At 28.0% G+C, this 24,823-nt stretch overlaps 2 protein-coding genes and 2 long non-coding RNA genes across 5 annotated transcripts in view; 3 read left to right on the forward strand and 1 right to left on the reverse strand.

The window, feature by feature from the left end:
• Positions 1-24,823, reverse strand: part of LOC126847497 (mitochondrial import inner membrane translocase subunit Tim17-B-like) — a 248,149-nt gene that overhangs the window by 86,743 nt on the left and 136,583 nt on the right. The gene's annotated exons all lie outside the window — the stretch shown is intronic.
• Positions 8,316-11,207, forward strand: LOC126847508 (uncharacterized). Of its 2 annotated transcripts, XM_050587810.1 has the most exons (11): positions 8,316-8,511; positions 8,727-8,759; positions 8,913-8,924; positions 9,141-9,158; positions 9,231-9,263; positions 9,350-9,367; positions 9,549-9,566; positions 9,971-10,003; positions 10,089-10,115; positions 10,306-10,332; positions 11,043-11,207. In XM_050587810.1, the coding sequence occupies exons 1-10, from the start codon at positions 8,382-8,384 to the stop codon at positions 10,317-10,319; spliced, it is 336 nt and encodes a 111-aa protein (XP_050443767.1). In that variant the 5' UTR covers positions 8,316-8,381; the 3' UTR covers positions 10,320-10,332; positions 11,043-11,207. The 2 variants fall into 2 exon arrangements, with proteins under 2 accessions (XP_050443767.1, XP_050443768.1); XM_050587811.1 differs by lacking the exon at positions 8,913-8,924.
• Positions 19,958-21,599, forward strand: LOC126847512 (uncharacterized). The gene is made up of 6 exons (XR_007687078.1): positions 19,958-20,109; positions 20,225-20,248; positions 20,480-20,497; positions 20,754-20,795; positions 21,103-21,135; positions 21,566-21,599. It is a non-coding gene; the product is annotated as an uncharacterized LOC126847512 (long non-coding RNA).
• LOC126847514 (uncharacterized) lies at positions 22,235-23,540 on the forward strand. Its single transcript, XR_007687080.1, has 5 exons — positions 22,235-22,281; positions 22,620-22,664; positions 22,779-22,832; positions 23,287-23,331; positions 23,446-23,540. It is a non-coding gene; the product is annotated as an uncharacterized LOC126847514 (long non-coding RNA).

The following is a 24,823-nucleotide window of genomic DNA, read 5'->3' on the forward strand; positions in this document are numbered from 1 at the left end:
TGGTAATAATAGTATTGCGTTTAAAATATACTGTGTTGCCACAAAGCCTTATATAACAATCTGTATATTTTTTTAAATAAAATGTACAGAATCTACCATATACCTATTTTTAAGATGAAACATTAGTGGGATCGTTTTTAAGGTGGAAATTTCAAGTCAAGTTAATCTAGATTATTAAAGTTATGTGAAAAATTAATTTAAAATAAAACTAATTAACGCGTTAATTTGCTTTGCTAACTATATAATAAAGATTTTCAAGTATACAGTTTCTTTTCAAGTATCAGAATAAATTTCAATTTTCATTTAATCACTCATAAATATTTGGTACAAAAATTGTTTATTTTTCTTAAATATTACAATCGCTGGCAAAGTCTAAGCAATTTCGAAAATAATTTGACTTAGGCCGTTGTACAGTGTACATAATATGATAAAACACATTTATATTGATGCCATACATTATATTATCTTCGTCAGAGTCATGCCGGCCAACCGAGTTCATACTCAAACGCGAGATTCTTTACAATATTTCATATAAATGTATATTTAATAAGTTTGTAAATTGATTTTAACATACGAGCATAGTTAAAGTCAATTAAAGATATTGGGATACGATCAAAGTGTAAACCCGGAGAAACGCACAAAACATACTATTTCGACCGGTATATATATATTATTATAATTTTTAGGTATAAGAGAAAAATTTTAATGTGTTTCTACATCAGCTATATATATACATAGGCATTAAATTTTATTGACTCTTTGATTAGGTAAATTTATGAACGCTAGACAACCGACTAGATAGAACATAATATATTGTTATTATTCAAATACTAATATTTGTGTATATAAAAATAACGATATAAAATTATATTGCCGAAATTTCCGAATTTTGCACGGATTATAATATAAAGTGATGAGTAGTGGGTAGTTCGTTAAACCTGTTCAACCTGTGGATATTAGTGTATTTATTTTAATGCCGGTTAAAAGCGATCGGAGCCAGTTTATTCACACGGTCTTACAGCATACATATTATTATTATATATCGTTTGCAGATCAGCCCACGTTAATGCCGTCCTTAACCGTCTGTCTTATGGGGCACTCGTCGCCGAACTAATCATTTAATATTATACCATAAGCTAATTTAGTGTTCTCCGAGTCATATTTTTTTCCCATTGCATTTACATACAACATAATATACCCAATATAATATTTATAATTTTTAACGAGACGTTGTAAAAAAAGTCAAAGGACCTAATCTTGATGATTCGAATAATAAGTAGTAGTCGTACGTACATACTTGCACGGGACGCACGTTGTTGGGATAAAGTGTACACTGTACATAATTTATAGAACAAGTAAACACATAAGGCCAGCTGGATCGGTGAACTCCATACACGTGGGAGGCTTACACCTATAATATTCTATTTAGTCGACAATAACTGTTTAGCAGTAAGGCCTTATAGGTTTTACTTTTTTGGGTTTTACATTCGATGCGAAGCCCATAAGGTATAGTTTCTAATAGTAACATGGATATGTTATTGGGTTGGATACAAGAAATTTCATGTCGCCATTTTCGCGTTACGCTAAGAAATAAATGATAATAATATATGAGATAAAAGAGACACGAATTAAGTGATGAGAGATAAGAGTTAAGAGATAATTGATAATAATGATATGTACCACAATAAACCGCAAAAACATAACCATGATTCAATGTTTTTTCAGTGGAGCAGAGAAAATAACTAGGTAGGTGTTTTTTGTTTTTGTGCCTGGGCAATTTTTTTATCAAGGAAAACAAAAAAAAAATCAATTCACGATTACATAAACACATAATCTGTTGATATTCACTGTAGTTTAAAAAAATGTAATATTTTTTATTGAATCATTGTAAATATTTTTCATTAAAATGTCTTCAAATTAAAAATTTAGTGAAATACAAACGTTATTACGTCTTCTATCTTTCTATCTTTATAAAAAAAGTTGAACAATTTGTGTTCACATTTTATTGATCACATCAAATTTATTTAAAACGCTTGAAAATCAGATAGCGCCGTCGCGTCGTACATATATTTTGTCGTACATATACTATTTTTTATTTTCATAATCAAAATATTTTTTGTGCATTATTTTAATAATTAAGTATTTCAATCTTGAAAAAAAACTCGTAGTTTATTACTCATTTTTTAAAATCTATTCAATTAAATATTCAGTTTAAAAATCAAAACAACTAAATAAATTTACATAAAAAACGATTACTCGTTGTCATGTTACAAATTAATTTTAAATGATTTTGCACAAGTTTTGTTTAATTAAATACATATGAAAAAAAATGCGTTAGTCTTTTATTATAAGTGTAATTGTGTAAATTATTTGATATAGGTACAATATTTCTTTATGTATTCGTCTTATAAATACCGTCCATTGAGGTTTTCCCCTTTTTTAAATAACTTTTAGCCGTGAATAGTAATTGCCAAATGTTTAGGAATTATTATAACATGTCTTTGTGATGTCTCCAACGAGGATTTAAGTGTTCTGGCTTGTTTTTTTTTTGTTATTGCTTATTAAAAATTACACCGTTACATTTTTTTTCATCCGTCGGTTTGGGATGGTAAATGGAAAAAACAAACAACCACCGCTAACTGGATTTCGGCAATATCGGCGACAATCTTGAGGGGAAGACGTCAACAAGATAATTTTTCTTTAATGGCCATCTCGAGTGGTGATTGGATTTGTTTGTTTTGCCAGTCTGAGAGCCTGCTAAGTGCAGTGGCGGCGGTGGCTGTGGCGGACCAGACAAGAAGAATATCGCAGAAGAATATAAATAACGTTTGGTACAGGGTGTATTTTTGTTTTTAAGGAATGTCTCATAGAATTTAATTAGTAATTGCATTCCCCCCCCACATATAGTGTTGTCCCTTTCACCACGATTTCTTTTGTTTTCAACCCCTTTCCGAGTTAATTATTTTTATGTCAATTTAAACGGTAACGTTTTATTAAAATTGTAATATGAGAATTACTGCGTAAAAACGTGAACTGATCTATTTAACCAGTTTAAGAGTGGTTGCTTTTGAAGTTATTACAGTTTAAAATTTGGGACTGTATAAGGGACTGTGTGCGGTTGCTAGAAATAATCCTACTCTCCGACCTTCTTGCTGCCTTAAACTAATAACTATATCTAAAATATGGTTATGGACCGATCGCAATTTGTAGTGAGTTATTGTTAATTTGAAAATATTTGCCGTTCGAGTTTCAAAATTTGATGGTATAAATAGAAAGTTGCGAAAAATTGTGATCGAAACCTAGTGGAGGGAAAAAAATTCACCCTGTATAGGTATGCACAAAGCGCCCTTAGACAAGCATCATAGCATATAATGTTATACGACGGTGGTTGGGGTGGCGCAGGAACGCGGACAAGCACGTTCGGTTGACCTTGAAAATAGGGGTTGTGAGTCCCATTCAACAGTAATAATTATTATTACCATGTCGGTCGGACTCGGAGAGCTACCAAGAGACGTTCACCCTGGGGTGCGTACGTGCATCCCCTATTTGTGTACGTGTATGTGTGTGTGTGTGTGTGTGTGTGGACCACAACAGGTTTTGCCGGGGGTGATTAAATCCGGACCGGTAGCACCACCCGTGAGCGCTATTGCATTGCTTACCGTCACACTAAAAATTTACCCGTCCGAAACTACAAACTTAAACACTCTCAAACATATATGGTTAGTATATTAGGTTGGGGTAGCAATAAGCAGTATGAAGTAAGCGAAAAGGCGACCTGCAGTGTGACCACTAGAAATTACATGTGCACTGTGCAGTGGTAAACAACCTATAGACAATTTTTTAAAATTTTATTTAAAGCTATCACACTGTCACTCGCCTTTTTGATTGCAACAATAACAATAATAAAATCTCACTAAAATAGACATTTTTAAGTGATTGATTTAAGTGTTGAATCATTATCATGGGAAAAATCAGAACTGGACACTTCAATAAGTTTATTTAAGATTGCTTTTAAGTTTTAAGAACGTCATATACTGAACTATTATTGTAGTATTGAATTCAACACTGGGTGCAATATCCACAAGTAAATTTAAAAATCCAACACCGCTACAACTTTTAATTTGCTATACATTTTTTCAACATATACAAAAGCCGTATACAGCTAATATTTTACCACTCCAAAGTAGTGAAGGTCCAAAATTGATGGATTTCGAGTAGTGTGTGTCCAATGAAACCTAACCTAACCGATATATGGTGGAAAGGGGGAGGGGGCAATGGCGGAGATGAAATTTAAAACTTAAAATTAGCGGTACATTTAGCTCATTTATTTCGACAAATAACAACGTAGGTACTATGAAAAGCAGTAATTTTAAGTGTTTAAAATCCCTAGGCCCCCCGATCTCTGCCAATAGATAATAGATAGTAGATAATGGGTACATACGGCTTAGGTGAGTGGTTTTGTAACAATGTCGAGAAATCAATTGCGCAGCTGATGCGCGGTTCGTACCGTCAGAGAGAGGTTTAAGGTTGGCCGGTTGTGTACAGTGATGTGTTTTGTGTTTACTCGCCCGGGGTGGCGGCAATGGCGCGAGGCGAGCACCTGGATATCATATATTATATTATTATTATTATTATTATTATTATTACTATTCTCCTCTCTCTCTCTCTCTCGCAGCCTCGTGCCCACCGATCACTGCCGTGTGAAGGCGCGTGTCTAGCGCGTGCTCCCCGGCCGCTGCCGCGCACATTGTTCGGGTCCACTCCGCCTCACGTACAACCGTGTTGACCACCGAGCCGTACGCAGTGGTTAACATGTTTTTTCCCCTCAGTCCAGTGTAATGTCAGCGGCGCAACCTGAGGGGTGGGGAAAGGTGTATTTGAGGGTACAACCCATCCCCGAAAGGTTTTTGAAAAAGTCAAACTTCCAAGTGTCAAATCGAACCAAACGCAGATGGCAAAAGACTCAAAAAGATGAATCCGTATTAGGTTATGTTGGGAAACTAAAATCGAAAAAAACATTGTGTCAATCAGCTGATATTGTTGATCAAAAAACCGAGTAACTAGTCTCAATAATATACACCGAAGATGTTATATTTATATGATTATCACTGACTATGGATGAGAATCCAGTTGTCGTCCTGTCTTACCTCGTGTACTGGGCTTGCCGAATGTTTCCATTCTGCACGTTTGGATGATGATTAACTCCTAAACGGGCATTATACTTTCCTATGAAAGATAGCGTTGTCTAATACACAGAATATCGATAGGTTATTATCTAAACTTACTAACCAGTTAAAAAGTTAAATTTAAAATAAAATATATACTTAATAATTTTAATAAAACAAAAATTCTGATTTTAATTAACTTAAGTTAAAAAATCTTAAAATTATATGCCAATAATTTTGGCATATAAAAAAAATATAAATTACTCATAATAAATTGTGCAAACCTTTAGATGTATTTCGGTTGTATAAAAATGTATACATATTTAAATTGTACTATTATCGTCAAGAAAATCAAGGAAGCGAGAATAAAATAAAAAGCGTTAATTCAATTTAAGTAGTTCAAATTTAATCCTAAAGGTATAATTTTGGAATTTTTATTTTCAAACAATAATAATACCCGTTGTTAGAGTAGATAAGCGGTATAAAAAATGCACTCAATAAAAATATAACCAGTTCAATAATTTACAAAATGTTAATAATGCGGCATCCGGTATAGTTGATCACGTTGTAACTTAGTTGTTGTGGAAGGAGGCCGAAAGGCTGTTGCAAAATTGGTATAAATTTCGATTTTAACAGCTCGGAGCAGTGCAAGTACAGAGTAATAATTAACGGCGATTTCAGAAAATTATAATTTCACAATCTTCAGTTTTGAAAATGTTTTTTAATATTATTCTTTTTTTTTAACAACAAAGTAGTTTTTAAACCAAACCACTTCAGCCGCGAGTTTGCGCAATTTATTACATTTTATTTCGAAATTAACGAGTATTTTGTGTTCACCTAAAATTATAATCATATTTTTATTTAATTAATTAGGTATATCATGTGCATTGTAACTTAGTAACTGTGCCTTTCTCCGGATAAAGAACCTAAGATGCAAAATGACGGTTTTAAGAAAATTGTTCAATACTTTTGTTATACAACATTTTGACTTTACATTATCCTTAACACAATTAATGTATTAAAATAGTTCAACCTCCCCAAATAAAAATAATTTTTTGGTGTATTTATGTGAGGATTCATATTGTGTAATTTTTCCAAAGAACAATACGTTTTTTCTTAACAAAACAAACGAATTAAACATAAATGTATAAAATTAGTATTTTCTTATAAAAGATGGTTTTGTCCAATCTGAATTTTTGAAAAATTCTTCCATAGCGTTTTCAATCCAATATCTATTGGAAGCTGACAAAAAAAAATAGATCAAAAACATAAAATTGACCAAAAAACAGTGCAATTATTTTACCATAGATTTACTTTATTATGACAGTTCATTTAAAATTAATTTTTGAAAAAAAGACCTATGAATAAACGCTTCAACTGTAGGTACTAATTACGGATTAAATTTAAAACACTTGTTATTCTTTTGGTAAAAAACAAACTAAACAGTTTATTTTATTAAAGTCATTTATCACCATTTATTTGTTGATTTATTGATTGGACGATGACATTTATTGATTTGGCAACACTGGTTGAAAAAATGGGAAACCCCACATCGATGGTCTTTGACAAATTACCGTATTTACACTGTCTTTGACGTTAAACAATAATCGTATTAATAATAAATATACTCGACGGAACGGCGCTATGTTTTTTTAAATATAATAATACAATATGACTAGGTGACTTTTTCGGTTGGTCGGGAAATTAATACTATCCTGAGCGAGCTAAACGGTGTTTTACAAAATAAAAAATAATTATTAAAAGGCTAAAATTGACGGGATAACTAGACAGCCCGGGAAGGTTTGAAAAAATGAACACCGGACGGATGATTTATCGACAAAAAGGTAGGTTGGTTTGTTAGGTTTTTTAATTAAAAAAAAAAAGAAGGTGCAAAACGTGACGAGTCATCTAAGCGTTGCTGTTATTTATTCCCTTTTGAATAAAACGACCGACGGATACAACGCCGATAATAATAATATTATGTTAAAAACCATCACCTCACTACGGTTAGGTTAAAAAAAAAATATATATATATTACATATAATTTGTTAAAAAAACACTATTATACGATGATAATAAACTAGCTGCGGGTATTGGGAAAAATGTAATCTGATCGGTTTGCAAGGTTTCCAACAGATAATATTGTATATTATTCGAAAAGTACATTGTGCTAGAAATTCGTTTTAAGTTAAGAGTTGGATCAAAGCAGTTATTATTAAGCCTGAAAGTAATTTTAATTATAAATAAATCATAGCAAGTCATTTCAAGTATAATATATATTGTATGTATATGCCTTGCAAGTATGCCTAGTTGATAAAAGTAAATATTACTCAAAACATATTATTTAACCAATCATATTGGCGTTAGTATACTTTGTACTACGGTTATTATTGTTTCTGTATCTGGGACAGTTATAACGTCTAGACTGAATTTTCCCCCTTAATGTATACAGACAGACATCGTTAGTCTTAATTAAAAATATAAACAAATTAAAAAAAAAAAAAAACCTTTGGAAATCGACATATTTTTTGACTTGAAATATATTAGATTTTTAATTTTGTAGCCTGAATTTGTGTTGTATTAAATGCGTTTGTACTTAATAAACAGTTAAGTATTGTGTGTAAATAATACTCAATTGCTGTTCACTTTTTTTTTCTTTTTTTTAGTTTCGTATCGAAGTTAATCACATACGGATAGAATACAGCAGTAACACACATAAGAACACTTTACTTGATCATATTATACGAAACCACAACAGTTACTAGTTGTAGTATTTTATTATATTTACTTGTTATACATGAACTTTGGATACCCTATACACAACTTATATAAAAATAGATTAATAGTTTAGTCTTTCAAAGACCGTTTCGATGCGATAGAGAACTATAAGTCACAGTTACAATTTTTGTCAGGGGTGAAAAAATATTATACAATACATAAAATGTCTTTTCAAAATAAATTTGTCGTTTTCAAACGATTCGTAGTGTATAATTTATTGATCTAAAAATAATCGCAAGCTATGTAAATATTCTTAAAATTAGGTCGCGCAGTGTAAACATAAAAAATGAATTATATTAGTTTTAAGACGCTTGAAACACCCGTCCTTATAACTAAAAACAAATGTATACATTTTTTATATTATATATACCATCTGTACGTGTAACGTTGGCCACTGTTACAATTTTCGACTCCTTTAGTACTTAACTTCGACTTTGAATGAAAAGTTTAAGTGTTATTCGATTTTTACGTTTGAAGAATTCAATTCACATATTATCTAACATGCGTTTCAGAAGCACTTTTTTCCTTTTAACCGTAACGCTGTTCGCAATGCTGGCAATACATGCAGGTAAACATAATCACAAGCATGAATATCACAATAGTTCAAAATGTTTAGCAGAATAATATACAATTATTTCAAATTAAAGGCGGTAAATTTGTGTTAATAATCTACAAAGTTGAGAGGGGGTGTTGCTCCAAAAGTTATAGTTCATATTTGGCGTTTTCGCCCATACAAAACCAATACATTAAGTATATTAAACATGTTTGTTTTTTTTATTTCAGTTGTTGAAACAAAACAACCCAAACAAATTATTCGTAAGTTATAAACTATACATTTATACAATAAGGGTCAAACATTTTTTTTGAAAAAAATTAATTTAAAAAACACGGATTCATGGGTTTGTTTTTGGGCTTAGATATTTATACTTGTATTGATTCGTACTGCATAGTAATTATATCTCTTTTCAGCTGAAGGCACACGTAAGTTAAATGACAGTATCAATTTTGGACTCGGCAATGACAAGTATAGCTGTAGCAGTACTAAAGCAATTTTAGTTACCTATAGTATTTAAAGAGAAAAGTGTTTAGTCAAATACGATAGGAAAGACCATTATAAATATATTAATATCTATAAGTTCTAACGTCTAAGTTATTTATAGAAATACTAATATTGGTTTTCAATTTTTCCCGTTTCAGCGCCAAGCACAGATCAAGGTACCTACTATATGTTATTTGAATAATAATTGTACATTATAATTAATATAATATATCTTATTTTGTTTTTAGGTAAAGGTGACAGCCAAAAATATCAAAATAGACGTACGTACCTTTTTATAAACAGCTATCTGCACACTTAATTTGTAAAATAATAATAGTTATTACAACGTTACTTATTTATTTTGTAGTTGACCCAGAAGCACCCGGTACGTATAGTATTTTTAAATGTATTTATTTTTAATATTTACAATAGGTTTCATCTATTGAAACTCTATTATCACCGGTGGTTATGTTATATTTTATCGACCATGATATTATGTGAATCTGTTATATTATTATGTCTAATATATATACCAATCATACCTTTTTATTATTTGGTTATTAAAGGTTACGAAACAGATACAGGTAAGTACATTGAATTTTATAAGTCAAAGTGCATCTTTTCCGTTTAAAGGGGAAAACATGTAATTAAAGTACCAATAGAAATTGAGTGGTATTTTTAATAACAAAGAACAAACGGCACCAAGGCGAAAAACTAAGCAATATACATTTTCGATAACCTTAAAAAACGATCAGACATATTGAGGAGTAGGCAGTGATGCCAGAACGCAAATATTTCTTTTTTTCTGTTGTTCATGGCTACACTGTTCATTTCTCAAGATGTCGGACATGATTTTATCTCTTCCATATAAGAACATGTTAAAATTATATAGTTTCCCTTTTGACGTTTCAATATAAGTTTCAAACGATTCAATGACGTCTTACTGAGCTATTAATAACCCATACAATTTTTTAAAAAAATATTTCAGATAGCAGAAGAAATCCGCGACAGGGTAGGACCAGTGAGTTATTACTTGATTATAATAATAATAATATAAAATACAATGGTATAAAATAACTAATATACATTTTTTCCCGACGTTTTAGGACATCCACATGACCAAAAGTGCAGTTGTGAGTTACTTGTGTACCAAACGAACAATATGACTTTATTTTAATAAAAACAATAAACTAATGTATTTTACTAAAAGAAAATTACAAAACATCAAGAATAATACTTTGCATTGCTATTATATATTAAGTGTTAGAGTTAAGTTTGAGTGTAGTTATTGTATAGAAAACAATTTTATTTCATTTTTTTTAGGCGTAATTCAATAAGAATGAAGAAAATGTGAGTATCATTCTTCGTAGTTATGACTAAGTATTTATCAAGTGTTTATTGTAAGGATAAAACTACACATTGAATCAAATAAGCACAAAATACATGTTTTTAAATGGAATGTTATATTGAACATTATTTTTGAATAGCACTAACTAATATATTATACTCTAATTGTTACTAGAGCTGAGACCTCGAATCGAATTTTTCTATTATTCGAATTATTCGAATAATCGAATAATACTATTCATATGAAAATAATTCGAATATTCGAATAGTAATCGAATAATTCGAATAATTCGAATAGTAATCAAATAATTCGAGTTTTCGAATATTTTGTCAAATTTATGTTTTTTTTGTAATTATACAACTATATAAATTGTTAAAATCTTATTTGTTGTAATAAGTAATAATATTTATTTTGTCAAAAGAATAATTCGTTATAATTATATTTATTTTGTTAAAAAATTATTAAAAATAGATCAAGAACACCTTATTTGTCTCTTAATTATTATTTATTTTAATCTAATTAATCCTGCAAAGAAAATGATAAAATATTCGAATATTCGAAAAATCAGATCGAATATTTGATTAAAAAATTAGAATATTCGTTATTCGAATAACGAATATTCGTGCGAATAAAGTATTCGAATAATCAAATTTTTTTTATTCGAATAGTCCCACCACTAATTGTTACACATCTTGTTTTTTTTTTGCTGCAGATACTAATCTAAAGAGAAGAAGCAATCTCTCATATTATGATGAAACTACACTATTTTTTTACATTATGTCTTGTCCTCAAGTTTGTTTCACTTAACATGTTATGCTTTTAACATGTAATAATTTTACACACATTAACACCGTTTTTTGAATAAAATATAACCAATTATCAAATACTGGTTATTTATTCAATCATAATTTTTTCATTTATCTCATCAGGTCCACATCTAATTCCTTGTATTTTTTGTTACTTCGAGACTATATTTTTTATTTAATATGAATTATGTTTGTCAATTAAAAGTAAAAAATTTCGTCTCAAATGTAACATTTATGGCCGATCAGTACTTCTTAAGTAGTTAAAGCGTTTTAAAGTTTAGGGTCGTTGTCCCTAAAATAATATTTGTCAGACTGTAATAATTATTTAGGTACCAGCTGATTGCTACTATGTGCATTAGTAAACACAGTTTGTTATGTCAGTGTGATTTTGTTAATATTTCATACAAGTTAAAATAATATGAACAATACTTGTGTTGTTGTTATTGTGTGTTGAAACTTGAACTTGTGTTTCTTATATTGGTGCAAACAATATTCAACCGCATAGTTGTACAGCACCAACGATTTAAAAAATATGAGAATTAGACAAAATCATTTTTTATGTTCTACATTTATTAGAGTTAAATTATAAGTCCAAACCTGCTAAAGAAAAATGATTGAAAAACAATTTTTAAAACAAGAACTCTCTTACCTTACAACTCTACTAGTACCTACTAAAATGCTAAAAAACCTAATCAAGGTGAATTTAAGGTTCAATTTGAATTTGAACCAAAATGTTTGTACTTCACATAAAAACGATAGCACATAAACAAAAATATTTGTTTTACATTGTAAACACAGCAAAATGTGTTTCCTCCATTCTCAAGTATACTGTTTCGACTCTTTCAAGTACTCAGCGTTCGCGTTGTCGTTTAGTATCCACTTTGGAATGATAATATAAATTTGTACTATGAATATCAACAGAACCTTTATCCTTTTGACAATAATGTTTTTTATCAATTTGGCAATAAACTCAAGTAATAAGCGTGAGAATAATTATTTAAAAAAAAAAAATGTCTAAATAGTTATTATAATAACATCAAATTACTGATACATATATTTATATATTATAATGTATTTTCCATGTAACAGATGTTGACGGATTGTTGCGTAAGTTATTAATATTAATAAATATATACTCTCCTTTAGTATTGTTTTAAAACTAATTATTCCTTAACCTTATACGACTATTAATATAGTATAATGTTTTTCAGCGATGAAGATAAGGCTAGGTAAGAGGTTGAGTGATAATATTAATTTTATACTCGACACAAATAAAATATTATACACTGGCAGTTATAAAATGTTATAGTTTACCTCTAATATTTAAGGAGAAAAGTGATCAGTCCAATTCAACTGGAAGTTGACGGTCTATAAAATAATTCCTATACTTATTTTATTTTTATTTTAAAATAAAATAATGCCACTAAAAAAAACACCTGTGTAATTTATATATCTTTAACAGTGATAAACTATAACGAATTAGAGATTAGGTACTCCTAGTCAAAGGATAGTCAAATACATTTTTTAGGTAGGCACTTACTGGCGAACCACGGAAATTGATTTATCTGCATGAAATGTGCATACTCTTAATCTGTTATTTTATAGGAACTGTGGAAAATAAGCTCAATCTACGTCTACCTCCTGCACTTAGGACAGGTATGATCGTTTTTTACCAGTACACATATTTTGTAGAATTATTATTATATTATTACACTATTAGCTTATAAATACAACGCACTACCTATAAGGTAAAGCATTTATCCAACAATTTATCAAATTAATTATAAAAACTAAAATGTAAAAACACATTATAAATGGAAAAAAAAACTTGTGTTATTTTACATATTTAATTGAGATAAATTATAATAAATAAATATAATTTTAAGAAAAGTTTAAAAACAATTAATAACAGACTTTTTTTTGTAGCTAATGTGAAAACTAAACCTTCCAAGACAGGTATGAGAATTTTTGATCAGTACACATATTTTGTAGAATATTGATAATTTTTTTACCATTAATTTACAAATACAACGCATGACCCAACAGGAATAGCATTTACCTAATTTTTTGAAGGAATTCATTTTTTTTTTTAATAATCTTGTTATCATAAATTATTTTCGGAAACATATTATCTAAAAACCCGTACAGATTCGGCTGTAATCATTTCTGAATTTCTGAAATTTGGTGTTCTATAATATAATGGTTGAATATAAAAAAGGTAAATAAATACTTATACTAAAGTTTTTATTTTTATTAATTTTAAAACTATCTATATATTTAAAAAATTATTAATTTTTATTAATCCCACAATACCTATCGTATACATGAATATGAAAAACGAGTTTTTTTTAAAAGTTATATTCCGAATACTTAACTGTGGTGTTAACTTTAATTTAAAATTTTTAAATTTTAAAGTATAAAATTAGACAATTTAGAATTTTAATGATTTATTCTCCTTTAGTATAGTTTAGAACTATTTTTTTTTTTACTGTATTTTTATTTAGACAACTATTTATTAACACTGAATATTTTTATGTTTTTCAGAGATTCAAGAAGCCGAAAGTAATAAGTTCATTGATAGTATACATTTGGTACTTGACACAAATAAAATATACTGGCCGTTATAAAATGTTTTATTTTACCTCTAATATTTAAAGAGAAAAGTGATAAGTCAAATTGAACAGGAGGTTAATGACTAAAATTATGTTTATCGGATTTATATCGGATTGTGTGGCCATATATTTTCTTGAACTGTTGATAATGAAATAAGAGAAATGTATTATTCTTTATAAACTTTGAATTTATTTAAAATCTAAACGCATTGCGTTGCAAACCTTGTGTGTATATGTGTGTGTGTGTTGTAATGAAATTTGAGTAATAATTATTTTTTTAAACCAGATGCAATGTCTTTATATGATCAATTTTCTTATGGTATGTATCCTTTTAGATTATTAAAATCGATTTTAATTTTGAATGTTTTTAATATGTTTAGTTTTAATTTTATAATTTACAAGGTTTTCATCTATTGAAACTATATATTATATTATTTAAAAAAACCTTTGTGATAGTATTATTTTTTTAAATCATTAAATTTCAATATTTTTTTATTTTTTACTTGTTGATGTAGTCATAGTACTCGAATGTACACTACGTGGTATAATGATTAAATTATTATAATTCCATATATGCATAATAAGTCTTGTTATATTTCTAATTGTCCTATCTTATAATTAGTTAATGTAATTTAAAATAAAGTTTAAAAATCACCAATAATTTTTTTTTGTTTTGTAGGACATGTGCCTCGCCAATCTGAAGCACCTAAGCCTAGTATGAGCGTGATTTTTACCAGTACACATTAATTGTAAAATTATTATGACTGAATATTATTACACTGTTAATTTACAAATACAACGCTTTACCTAAAATGAGAAAAGCATTTATCCACATTTTTTAGATTTTTTTTTACATAATATATGAAAATAAATATAATATATAATAATATGTTAGAAATATGTTTCCAGCTATATATTATTCAGTTGTAAAAATATTTCTAAAAATCTTACAGATATAAAAATTAGATATTATCTTTAATTGTGATAAATTATAATTAATTTATATAGTTAAAAAAAATATATATATATAATAACATAACATTTTATTTGTAGCAACTGTGGAAACTAAGCCTTCACAACCTTCTGAATCTCAGCCAGGTATATAAGCTTTTTTCCAGTACACATATTTAATGTACATATATTAGATTAATTATTATTACACAGTTAATTATTTACTAATACAACTAAAAGGTAAAGCATTTACCCAAATTTTTTTAGAACTAAATAAAGTTTATTTTTTGTTAATAATATTTTTAACAAATATATTTAGAAACATATTATCTAAAAATCCTACATATGTAATCTTATATTTACTTAAGAATTCTGAAATTTGTAATTCTATATTAAAATGATTGAATATTTGTTAAAAAGTGACCCTATAATAAAAATATAACATAATATAATTGAGTAAACAAAAATATAAAATAACAAAAGATTTGTACATAACATGATCCTGGGTTCTGGGTAAAGACAACAATTTGGACTATAATATTATTATTAAAATAATGTATAAAAATTATTTTAATATAAATATAGTTTCAAACTAAGCTTAACATAGTATTAAAATTTGAGTTGTTTAAATTTGTGTTAGCAGCTAGTTTTAGAAGAACACTGACTTTCAGCTTATCTTTGTGAAAACTTAATCGTCATAAAATACAACACTTGATAATATGCTTAACACATATCTTACTTCTATAGCTTACGATGGTTTCAATGTTCCTAAGTTTTGTTGATTTATTATAATAATAAAATACAATTCTTTATTATAGCAAATATATATTTTTTTACGATATTTTAGACACAAAAAAATAACGGCCTGCTCGATGTAAGTTATATGTTTTATAAACATTATTACATTTTATATTTGTTTTTTTTTATATAAAAATATTAAGAGTTTTAAATATTTAAATATTTCTTTATAGTTGTGCATGTATGTTTTCCAAATAACTTATTCTATATAACAATTGAATTGTTTAATAAATTATTTGTATATTGTCCATAATTTAGTCATTACATATTATCTAACAATAAAATGCATGTTTATAGATTATTTAGAGCTGTTTTCTTATTATCTAGTCTATTTAAACAATTTCTTTTCATTTCTAGGTCCCCCCTTGTTTTTCTTTTTTAATTTAGAAAATGTTGGATTTTTGATACAGCCACTGCAAAAAAAATAGTGTATTTTATGTAAGAAAATATACAGTTGGCGTTTCAAGAGTATAGTACCTAATTTAAACTTAAATTCAAATTTAAAGTTATGTTTACTACTATATATATGTATATATTGACGGCTAAGTAAACACTAGACAAATTTTAGTAAGAATCTAGATTAGTATAAGCTAGCTAAGCCCAAACGAGCACAGCTGTATAAAAAGCTTAATAAATATTAAACAGTTATAATGTTCTAAGTTCAACATATACCGATCATGTGCCTTAAGTGTGACTTCGTTCGTATAACATACATAAGTTAAAATAATATGAGTAATAGTAAACTTGTGTTGTTGTTATTATGTGTTGAACTTGCTTTTCTTATATTGGTACAACACATATTTAACCACATATTTATACAGCATCAGAGATTTAAAAAAAAAACCAGTACAGTGGGGTCGGGGCATAGTGGGGACGGAGCATAGTTGGGTCGGGGCATAGTGGTGACGGGGAGGTCACAGGTTTACAGGAATTTTTAAATCTGAAAGTGATAAAATCATTTTCGAAAAAACGCTTCGATGCAAATCGGTAGTTAGTATTTTCAAGCCAGTACAGTCCAAACCAAGCACAGTATAAACCAGCAAAGTTAGAAAGTTTAAAATGAAGGTTCTGTATTTACAAATGAGCATCAAAGCGTTTATTTGAAAGCGATTTTATTCAATTTTATCACTTTTATTTATAATAATTCTTGTAGACCTGTGACCTCTCCGTTTCCTCATTGCTTTGATTACATTATGCCAATACTCTACTGTGCTAGTCCTCTCGGATAAAATCACTTTCAAATTAACGCTTTGATGCTCATTTGTAAATACAGAACCTTCATTTAAAACTTTCTAACTTTGCTGGTTTATACTGTGCTTGGTTTGGACTGTACTGGCTTGAAAATACTAACTACCGATTTGCATCGAAGCGTTTTTTCGAAAGTGATTTTATCACTTTCAGATTCAAAAATTCCTGTAAACCTGTGACCTCCCCGCCACCACTATGCCCCGACCCAACTATGCTCCGTCCCCACTATGCCCCGACCCCACTGTACTGGTTTTTTTTTTTTTTGCAAAAACGTAGTGGACCAAATAACACTTATACAATGTCTTGTTATATTTTGTTGGAATGGTTGACGATTCATATTTCAATCGTTTGTACTCCATAGTTTAAATTATAATCGCTTATTCTCAATAAAATTAATATTTATACTATATACTTATATACTATATATAATATATATTATATACTTCCATTAGAGCAATCTCACACAAACTATTTATACTTCATAGATTATATTATTTCAAAGCTATATTATACTTCTATTTTACTAGATTGACAATGTAAAAAATAAAATGCAACTAAAAAAATCTTTTCATAGATCCTTAAAATGTAAAGGGTGGGATAGTGAAACGGGTTTTCCCATTTAAATACATTAGAAAATTGCCGTTTTATTGCCTCATCCTGTATATTAATTTCTTGTTATTTTCTAAAGAAAAATCGATTTTCTTACATTTAAATTAAAATAATACGTATACCGGTACTGTGATGGAGAAAACAATAAATTTTAGCTACATATATTACTTATTAGTTAAATATTACTAACGTGTATAGCCACTAGCGGTCGGCTGTTGCCTGTTATTTAACAATAACCTTTTATGGAGATTTTAAAAATTGTGTTATTTTAATAAAAGCATAGGAGCAGTATCAAGATGTTAAATGTTAACAAGATTTGATCTAGTCATAAAATAAAGTATTAGAGCTACAAGTTATAAACTAAAAAATTAAAATTAGCACGAAGCAGATTATCTAATATTAGACAATTTAAACAATCAAGCGTGAATTTCTTTAAATGAATAACAGTATAACAATATACAAAACATTAGTTTTCCTTTAAAAAAATTGTGTAATAAAAAATACATTTTGAGGCGGTATACTGCATAAAACCCAACACTTAATCTGAATCCAGAAAGCAACAGTCCTCTCCATAATTTGCTGGTAGTTGGACCTTATATACTCATAGTTGACCTTCGGTAAGGTTATATAACGAAGGCTATAAAATAACGAGAGAACGACAGTGGTTTTGTCGTATCAGAATCATTAAGTGTCTTAATAAGTACACGGATAGGTTTTTTTACCAATAAATCGAGTGTCTACTATAATCAGTTACACGATTTAGTCGTCTGTGATATCATGTAATAAACACAATATTATGATACCGATCATTGGGCCTTAACCTAATCTAACACGGATAGACGTTACCAACTGATAGTTTTTAGTGTCTGTTCGTTTCTCCCATCTGGTACACCGGGTTTTTAGTTAAAAAAAAAAAAAAATTGAATTTGTGTAAACTTTAAGTCAAAAGTGGTACTTGAGCACAAAACTTAATAGTATCATTCTGCATAGATATACATAAAATTGTTTTAATGATTTGATACATTTTTTTTAAAGATTTTAGGTGTTTTTGTTAAAATATACGCAATCTGCGAAAACGCAGTTTTCCGGCAATTAAAAAAAAACTGTAGTGCCGAATTTTTTACCCGTTTAATATGTTATGGATACATATAAGTTCCAACTACTGGCAAATTTTCAACCTAAAAGTTTTAAAATTACGGCTAAAAACCCCAAAAAACAAAAAAACTTGTACCCCCCCTAGGGGAGTGGGAAATTGGTATAGTTTAAATTTGACACAACTGACGTGCGCGGGCATACCAAATGAATATTTCTTATACATTTCAACTCGATCCGACTCTTTTTCTCGAAACTATAGCCAGTAAAAGTTCTAACTTAAAAACTTGTACGGTTTTTTTTTTGTTTTTTCAACTTTCGTCTGTGAAGAATTAAATTTTTTCAACTTTTACCCCCCCCCCCCATAGTACAAACTAGACAAAATTTGTGATTTATTAAGTTGCTATTCAAAGGAATTGGTTTAGTATTAAAAAAGTTACAGTGTATACAGCGAAAAAAAAAGCCCACATCAGAGTAAAACCAATACCTTCTCGCTTTGCATCGAAGCTAAAATATAGGAATTAGACAAAATCAAAATTTCAAGTCTAAAGCTGCGTCCGAAAGAAAAATTATATAAAATTATTGAAAAATATATGCATATGTCCCTTACATCTCTACTAGTACCTACTAAAATGCATAAGAAAACTATTAAAGTCAATTAAAATCAAAGTATAAGGTTTTTATATTAGCCACTCGCGTTAGGCAAACAACCGTTAGTAATAGCACATATAAAAACACTTTACTTTCATTCAATACATATTCACCGTGTTTAGTACGCTAAAGAGTTTACCGAAAAAATAATTTGAAATCGACATACTATTTTTCAACTTGAAATATTATCTTAGACTTATATTTGTTTGATCAAGAGTATACACTCTTGATCTGCAGAAGATCTATATTATTTTATAATTAGCTGATAATAATATTTTGCTTGTTTGATATTTTTTACGACCGACTTTTTAATCTTTAATTGTAATTATAATTTAGAGACCTTTTTGGGAACGTGCTACTAAAAAAATGTTTCAAGTGTGGTAATAAAATCCTAAAAAAAATAAAAAATTACAAGTACATATTATGTTTGTATTTGTAATTGTGTTTTAGATTTTTTTTTGAGGTTGGTTTTCCTTAGCCATAAGGTTAGTCGGGTAGTGCTACTACATTCAAACAATACCCCTTATGTATAATTTGAACTAGGTTAACCTTTTCCAAACAGTTGTAGTGTGATGTTATAGTATTGACCATAAAATTGTTGTTTTCAAACGAGTAATGTATGTTTAAAACATTTTTTTTAAGTATTTTTTTACAGTGTAAATACAAACAAATGGTTTATATCAGTTTGCTTAAAAAGCTCGATTTTAAAATGGTAACAAACAAAATACAGTAAGTTTTCAATTCAACAAGTTATTAGTTTTAGATTGTAAACACAGAAATAGGCTACCTCAATTCTTAAGTATACAGCACCTACACATATGGCTGGCTCGACAGTGTTCCACTCAGTTACTCAGTAGTACTCATAACGTTCGTGATTGTTTCCACTTTTAATCCAAAAATTTAAGTTCTAGTCTAAAAGCTTATGGATGATAGTAAATTTCAAGTATGATTTCCCATAGAACCTTTTGCCTTCTGACAATAACGTTTTTTACCAGTTTGCCAAGAAATTCAGGTAATAAGCATGAGAATAATTATTTAAAAAAAAAAATGTCTAAATATTTATCATAATAATATAAAAATTACTGATACTTGCTTATTAATATTCCAATGTATTTTCCATGTAACAGATGGTGATGCAAAGATACCGATACGTAAGTTTTAAATAAAAATATATATCTTGTATACTGTGTGCGTCACCAGAATTTAACAGATGCTATAACTAAAATTAAAAAAAATTGATATTTTCCAAGCACTAATTATTTCTAATTAACTTCAGGTGTATAGTTTCCTCTCCTTTAGCATTGTTTTGAAAATGTTTTACTTTTCACTGTATTTCTATGCTGATTATTTATTAATAGTAAGTATTTTATTTTATTTTTCAGCGTTTCTGGATGCTCTCAGTAAGAAGTTTAATGATAATATCAATTTTGCACCGACACATTTAAACATACTAGCAGTTATAGAATGTTTTATTTTACCTCTAATATTTAAAAAGAAACGTGATTAGTCTAATTGAACAGGAAGTCAATGATCTATAAATCATTTTTACACTTATTTTTTTTTTTATTTAAAAAAAGAAAAGAATGCTACTATGCTATTTAATTGTAATGTTTGTATTGTACTGAATTTTTTTAATAATTCAATTTTATGAACCAGATTTTAATGATCCTGCGAGTCCAGATTGCTTTGGTCCTTTTTGTATGTATAGTTTAAGATCCTTTTATATTATTAAATTATATATATATATATATATATATATCTTTTTGACCACCCTAATAAACATGTATTTACATACATGTATAGTCAGTCAAGTTTGATATATATCTTTACTTGTTGTACCTTATAATATATTAATATAGTTTTTAAGAAAACCTTAAAATCAACTAATACATTTTTTTTTAGCCAGACCTAAGTCAAAGGACTTAATATTTAATTTAAACCCCATATTTTAGTTAACATATATATGCTTAAGAACCAATAATAGTGTATTATTTTTTTTTTGTAGCTCATCATGACTCTCAGCATCCACTTACGTCAAGTATGAGCACTTTTTACTAGTACACATATTTTGTAAAATATTGATTATTATTGCACTATTTATTTGCAAATACAACTCACAACCTAAAAGGTAAAGCATTTATACAAATGTTCTAGAACTGAACGAAGCTTATTTTATTTTAAAAATATTTTTAACAAATGTACTTGAAACGGGTATCCCTATGTATCAGAATATAGTTATTTAACAATAGAAAATAACAGAATATTTTTGTATAATGGTTTTGGGTTCTGGGTAACGGCAATAACTTTAATCATAAATTGTATAAACTAAAATGATCGAAGGGTTATTAGCCCAAAAACATATTCATGTATATGGATTTTGTTAAATGATACATCTTAAATTGTTATAAATTAATATAGTTTTTAAAAAAATATTTAAGATACACTAATAGTGTATTTTTTTTTTTTAGGTGAATATAATAACTATTATGGAAAAAACCTAGGTATGAGTAGTTTTGACCTGTACCTATTCATATTTTGAATATTGATTATTATTACACTAATAACATTATTATTATACTGAGTGAGTAGTCTAACGTCGTCTGATTATGCTTAGCTCCGTATTTATTAAAATAATAACAATATACATAATAAATAGTAATTAATAATAATATAAATGTTATTATTTGTACCGCTACGATGCAATATGCGTCACGATGGGTCAGGTTGGCGACACTGTTCAACGATTTTTTTCCCTGTTAGAATTAGTTACTCTGGATTGGAAAACCCTGTCGCGGTAGACAAAACTTTTATCTCTTATCAGTTAGGTTTTGTGATCACACTTTTTGTAAGAATTATGAATTTTGTAGTTTTATAATGGTTAAAAAATTTTATACCGGTACCCTTGTTTAACAGAACATAGCTATTTGACAATATAAAATAACAGAATATTTGTACAAATGGGTTCTAGGTAACGACAATAAATTTAACCATAAATTGTATAAACTAAAATGAACGATGGGTTATTAGTTCAAAAATAGATGCATGTTGAAATACTATTTGTTAAATCTTTAATTGTTATAAATTATAATAAATTGTTATAGTTTTTAAAAAATATGTAAGATATACACTAACATTGTATTTTTTTTTGTAGGGGAATATAACGATCAATATATAAAAAACCCAGGTATGAGCAGTTTTGACTTATACCCATTCATATTTTCCATCTTGATTATTATTACATATAAATATTATTATACCGCCACGATACGGCACCTACAATATGCGTCACAGTGGCCGATGGGCCAGGTTGGCAACACTGTTAAACAAGTTTTTCCCCTGTTAGAACTGGTTACTCTGAAAACCCTGTCGTGGTTGCCGATAAAAAAAAAGTTGTACATCCAAGTTATCACATGAAAGTTAGCTTAAATTGACGAAACATGTTCATGAAAAAATAAACATTTGTGATAAATTATAATAAATTAAAAAAGTTTAAAAATCACTTACAATATACATATTTTTTAGAAGCTATGAGACCTAGGCCTCCTCAACGTACTGAAACGCGGCAAGGTATAAGTGCTTTTTATTTTTGGCGTTCTGTATCTTTCATTGTGATAATTTAGAATAGATTAATATAGTTTAGAAAAAATTAAAAAGTCACTAATAATATATTTTTTATTGTAGGAACTACGGATCTACTAGGCGAACTAAGAACTAAGCGTCCTCCACCTCAGCAAGGTATAAGCACACTTTTCACCAGCACTCATATTTTATAGAATATTGATTATTATTACACTATTAATTAGCAAATATAACTTACAGCCTAAGAGGTAAAGCATTTATCCAAATTTTCTAGGATCGAACGAAACTTATTTTATTTCAATAATATTTTTAACATATGTATTTGAAAAAATATTATCTAAAAATCTTACCTATTAAGCTGCAATCATATTTTTTATAACGAATCTAAAGTTTGGAATTCTTAAAATAGTTGAACATTTGTAATTGGATAACCCTATAACTAAAATAAAACAAAATTAATCAAAAAATATAAAATAATTAAATATTTGTACATAAAATGATCCCGGGTTTTGAGTAAATATATCAATTTCATCATTATATAAACTAAAATTATGGACGCGTCACTGTAACGAATCACTGAAAAACATTAATAATATATTTTTTCTTGTAGGAAATATGGAAAATAAGCATCGACCAGCTCCTCCACCTCCGCAAGGTATAAGCACTTTTTATGTTAAACATATTATTTGTGTATGTATCATCAAATCTGATCAATTGAAATAAATCTAATATATATATATATATATATATAATGAATTTTTTTTTGTAGCACCTATGAAAGCTATGCGTCCTCCGCTTTCTACACCTATGACAAGTATGAGCCATTTTTACCGTACACATATTTTGTAGAATATTATTAATACCTTTTGGAAATCTTAATACTGTATCAAAATATAAGTTGCTTAAATTCGTGTTAGCTAGTTTCAGAGCGACACCGCCTAGTCTAATTGATTAGGAAGTCAATGATCTATAAAATATTTTTTAAACTTATTTATTATTATTAAAAAAAAAAAAAAAATGTTATTATGTTATTTAATTGTGATGTATTAATTATATTAAAATGTGTGTAATAATTAAACTTTATAAATCAGATTCGAATGGTCCATTAAATCCAACTCAATCAATGAATGGTTTGTATAGTTTCAGATGCCTTTACATTATTAAAAAAATATAAATACATATATTTATAATAATTCAAGTTATACCTTTAATTGTTATATCTTATAAATACGAAAAAAGTTTTAAATTTTTTTAAAAAATGTTTTAGCGAAGAAAGCGTTTATACCTGGATTAGGTGCATCCTAATCCAGGTATAAACGCTTTCTTACTGTCTACATATTTTGTAGAATATTTATTATTATTACACTATTAATATTCAAATACAACATATTACCCAATAAGGTTGGCATTTATACAAATTTTCCAGAATTTAACGAAGTGTATTCTCGTTATAATATTTTTAACAAAATATATTAGGAAACATATTGTCCAAAAATTGTTAAACAAAATATTTGTGTAATTATATACGTTTAATTATGATCAATCATAATAAATTAATATAGTTTTAAGAAAAGGTTAAAAACCACTAATAATAATTTTTTTTTTGTAGCGCCTATGAAAGCTAGGCGTCCTCCACCTCCTGCACCTATGACAAGTATGAACCCTTTTTGTATATTTTGTAGAAAATTATTAATACCTTTTTAAAATCCTAATACAGTATTAAAATTTAAGTTGCTTAAGGTTGTGTTAGCTAGTTTTAGAACGATACTGACTAATCTAATTGAATTGGAAGTCTAACATGATCTATAAAATAATTCTTATAATTTTTTTTTATTAAAAAAAAAAAAGAATACTGCTATATTATTTAATCGTGTTGTATTAATTACCTCGTGTGCGTGTGTAATATATTGAACTTTGTATAATGATTCAATTTTATAAATCAGATTCGAATGGTCCATTAAATCCGGGTCAATCAATGAATGGTATGTACAGTTTTAGATCCTTTAACATTATTAAAAAATATATAAATATACATATATTTATAATAATTAAAGTTTTATCTTTAATTGTCTTATAGATATGAATAAAGTTTTAAAAAAAACTAACAATATATCGTTTTTTTAGCTCAAAGACATGCACCTAAAAAG

This window comes from Adelges cooleyi, unplaced genomic scaffold, assembly GCF_023614345.1.
Source record: "Adelges cooleyi isolate 19-005CV unplaced genomic scaffold, UGA_ACOO_1.1 ACOO_flye_CR_arks_rails_tigmint_CR_PRNA_108, whole genome shotgun sequence".
Classification (NCBI taxonomy): Eukaryota; Metazoa; Arthropoda; class Insecta; order Hemiptera; family Adelgidae; genus Adelges; species Adelges cooleyi.